General features: G+C 37.8%; 1 protein-coding gene across 1 annotated transcript in view; it reads right to left on the bottom strand.

Moving 5' to 3' along the window:
• The window catches only part of CYRIB (CYFIP related Rac1 interactor B), a 32,486-nt gene that overhangs the window by 13,035 nt on the left and 15,354 nt on the right, over window positions 1-4,097 (bottom strand). Inside the window, exons 3-4 of the mRNA XM_072410649.1 lie at window positions 3,367-3,488; window positions 981-1,086 (exon numbers count right to left, since the gene is read on the bottom strand). Of these exons, the coding sequence (XP_072266750.1) occupies window positions 981-1,086; window positions 3,367-3,488 (228 nt within the window). The remainder of the gene's footprint in view (window positions 1-980; window positions 1,087-3,366; window positions 3,489-4,097) is intronic.

Genomic DNA, 4,097 nt, shown 5'->3' with positions numbered 1-4,097 from the left:
ATATATATATATATATATATATATATATATATATATATATATATAAAATTAAAATTATGAAAAAACTACTTGTACGTTCTTATAGTGGCTTTAATGCATTTGACTCATTTTTCTTACCTGCTCAATATCAATGGCTCCAATTAAACTGTATAACAATATATAACTATCAGGTAAATAGGTAATATTTGTCGCAAAGGTCGCAGAGAAACTTTAGGAAATTAGGTTGTGTCATTACTGGACGGGTTTTGCCATGTGGCTTCCTCAGATGGACTAGTCTGTCTATCTGTTGCCTATTTATTTTTTGTTTACAGACTATGAGAGAATGTTTACAGACTAAGAGTACGAGAGAATGCGCAGATGCATAGGAGTTAATTAAACCGAGCACCAAGGCATGCCAAGAATGTACACCGAGAGGCGCATGTGCAGCTCAATGTACATTTAGGGGAAAACATCGCTAGAAAGAGGAACATAAAGATTCTCCTCTGCAATAAAAGTCTAACTGTAAGCAATTTCCGCCATTTGCACTATAATTTAATTGACTCATTTAATGAGAAGCTGCTGAAGGATTTATTTGAACTTTGAACGGTACAGGCTGCATTCAGGGTTTTTGGTGCACTTTTTAGCGGCATGCACCTTCCGTAGGGATGAATGGCAATACATGGAAGCTGAATCACCCCCTTTTATTAGTTTTATATTATGTAGAACACATTAGACAACATGATAAAGACACTGAGGTTAGCTAGGACTGTAGCAGTTGGATAGTATAAGGGATTCATAGATGAATATAGACCCCACAATATACAAGGAATACTTTCTATATGTTAGCAGGTACACCAAACACCTTTTATGAGGCTTAGATGTATGCAGCTATTATGAACGATACATTGTAACATGTGATAAGTTCAGGAAACTTGCTGATTACTGTGACTGCTTTACTACACCATCTGCAAGCAAATAAAAGCAGTGATTTACAGACTTACCTAGTCTCTGAGAGAATTCATAGAATTTCTTTAGTTTGCCGACCAGAGGGACAACTGCTCCCCACGCCTTCTCCTGTAACTTCTCATCAGTAGCATGTTGTATTGCCTGAAAACAAAAACATTTGACATGAACTTTGTAAAACGCAACTTACTTTGGGTATAGTTTTATTGCTTCATGTAAAGTGCCTATGTATGTTTTCAGTGATTTAGACAATTGATCAGTGGTAAGAGATGTGCATCCAACACCACAGGAAAAAAAAACAAATGTAGCTCAGGAGATTTATTTATTGGCCAGCATGGTGGCAGAGGTTAGCACTTTTCAGTGCCAGGTCACAGGTTCGAATCTTGGCTATGACACTATCTGCATGGAGTTTGCAGGATCTACCTGGGTTTCCTCCAGGTACTCCGGTTTTCTCCTACATTCCAAAAACATGCAGTTAGGTTAATTTGCTTTACCCCAAAACTGACCTTAGTCTGTATTAAACACATGTGACTATGGTAGGGGCATTAGATTGTGAGTCCCTCTGGGAGACAGTTATTGACATGACTTTGGACTTTGTACAGCCCTGTGTAATATGTTGGTGTTATATAAATACTGTAATTAATAAATAATATTAATATTTTAAAAGGTTAGAGAATTTGTCAAGTTGTTAGTAATCCACATGATTCATTCTTAGGTGTGAGGCATACAGCGTAATGATTCATTATAATAAATTTAGTGGTTACACACATTCTCTCACAGAAGTGTATGGTATGCCATTAAATCAGGATGGAATCTGATATCCCAATGTGAGCATAACCAGGCCTGCATTGTTACTGCCCCAGTGTCCTTGTGACAAGGACACCCGAAAACAATTCATTTGACAAACAAGGGCTTCTATCAATTTTTTGCTGCTGCCTCCATGTCCATGTGTTAACCTGGTGGTGTGTCACTTTCAACAAAATGTAAGGAGAATTCCTTCCAATGTGGATATAGAAACAAAAATAATCTTTCAAAGTTTCAATCCTGTCACTAGTCAATAGGAAACTGGAGAAGAAAGTTAGCCAGGGTTCTACTCTAATGTTCTGAAACAGGATGCTGTCTCTTCTGGTCTAACTACCAGATTTAGGGCCTGGTGAAATTAGTGATCTTGTTGCTGAGGAAACTCACCAGTTGCTACAGTATTATTAATATACCAGTATTTATATAGAGCCGACCTATTGTGCAGTGCTGTACAAAGTCCATAGTCATGTCACTAGCTGTTCCTCAAGGGGACTCACAATCTAATGTCCCTACCATAGTCATATGTCATTACCACAGGCTAAGGTCAATTAACCTAACTGCATGTTTTTGGAATGAGAAAGGAAACCAGAGTACCCAGGGAAAACCCACACAGACAAGGGGAGAACCTGCAAACTTCATGCAGATAGTCCTGTCCGAAATTCGAAACTGGGACGCAGTGCTGCAAAGGCAAGACTGCTAATCTCTGAGCCACCATGCTGCCTACTCCATTTGTAACATTCCACACAACAGCTATGTACATTGCCTTTGGCATTTTACAGCCAAACCCTACAATGTAGTTCACAGAGTGGAGCCGGGTATAGACTACAGATTTCTCTGTTTAATGCAGCAGAAAAAGTTCCACGCAAAAGACTGACAGAAAAGGGCTCTCCCTGGTTTTTGAAATGATTGCTTCATCATATTCCTAAAGACAGCAGAGTACAATGCACATTTAGAAAGCACACCTGCTTTGTAAATGTCATTTTTTTTTTTTTTTTTTTAATGACCCTTTGTTCCTTCTTTAGGCGACCCTCCCCTTTGGGGGTTTGTCTAGAATTTTACAATAAACCGGGACTGCTCTGCTTCTCCCATCTCTTGTCTGATAATTACCTTTTCTTTTTATATTGTTCTAACTGTAACCCCCTAAACTTACCCAAGTCTAACTGCTTCTTTTACTTTAGACCCGACTCGATGACTCACATAATCTTATAGTACCTCATATATTATTGTAATCCATATTGTGTGTGCTGCTCTAGACTGGTCACAATTCTACAGTCCTCTCAACTTATCGTAACCATATCCTTCTGTCACAAATATTCGAAACTTAACCAATTCCAACTTCCAGGGCTCTCCGTATGACATTAGGACAAATTATTACATTAAATATAAAGATACTGAAGAGCACTAGAATAGGGGTAAGACTTAAAGACTTCAGGAATGAGCCTCTATTAAAAAAAAAAGTTGTAAAGAAACTTTGAGGCTATTGTTGTCCAATGAAATCTGATTTGGTGTTTCGCTTACAGATATACACCGAGGAACTTTTATGCTAGAAGCTGGCAATGGAAAAATATGACGACTCTTTTTAAAAAAATAAAATACAGTAAAAATTGACACAAAGAAACTTACCTCTCGAATCTCCAGGCCTGCTCCTCGATACGACTGTAAATCGTCCAGGATTCCTTCTGCATCTTTTAATACTACATTCACCTGATTATAAATATCCTTTTCGGACTCTGTAGGCTGAGCATCTGAGTGGCATCAAATCACAAGACTGTTAGCATAAAATGACTTTAAAAGACAACTCTATACAAAAATGACACTTCAGTTCCCAGCAGGATGGATCACATGCTGGCTTCATTCATCTTTTGGGTACTCCAGTAGTGAGATATCCATTCAGAAACTTTTACTTCTAGCCATAAGCTTTGGCAAAAACAAAACTAAATGATTACATCCCTCTTCCCAAATATAAACTCTGAAAGGTAGAAAAACACTGAGATGTTCAGATCTTGGAAGAGGTCAGAAGCACAAACTGCTGACGTGAAATCCTATTACTGGAGCTTCCAGCAGATACAAGAAAACCATGGCTCAACCTTCCTGTGGCTAAATACCAAAACTGAAAAAAATATTTTTTTTAGAAGGAGATGGCTTTTTTTAAACAAGAAAGAGAGAGAAGCAAAGCAAGCAACTGTAACTGAAGTGTCAAGCCAACTACCCCAAGGAAGAAAAATTACTAAACAGGATTATATGCAAAACTAAGACACAAAGTTGGGTAGAAACTAGCTACAGAGAACAGTGCAGGGGCAACAGTAACACTTCTGTATCCTAAACTACATATTATATATTTGATTTTTTTTTTT

Source organism: Pyxicephalus adspersus, chromosome 5, assembly GCF_032062135.1.
Source record: "Pyxicephalus adspersus chromosome 5, UCB_Pads_2.0, whole genome shotgun sequence".
Taxonomy (NCBI): Eukaryota; Metazoa; Chordata; class Amphibia; order Anura; family Pyxicephalidae; genus Pyxicephalus; species Pyxicephalus adspersus.
The sequence above is the reverse complement of the archived record's forward strand: the minus strand, read 5'-3'. Positions and strand labels throughout refer to the sequence as shown.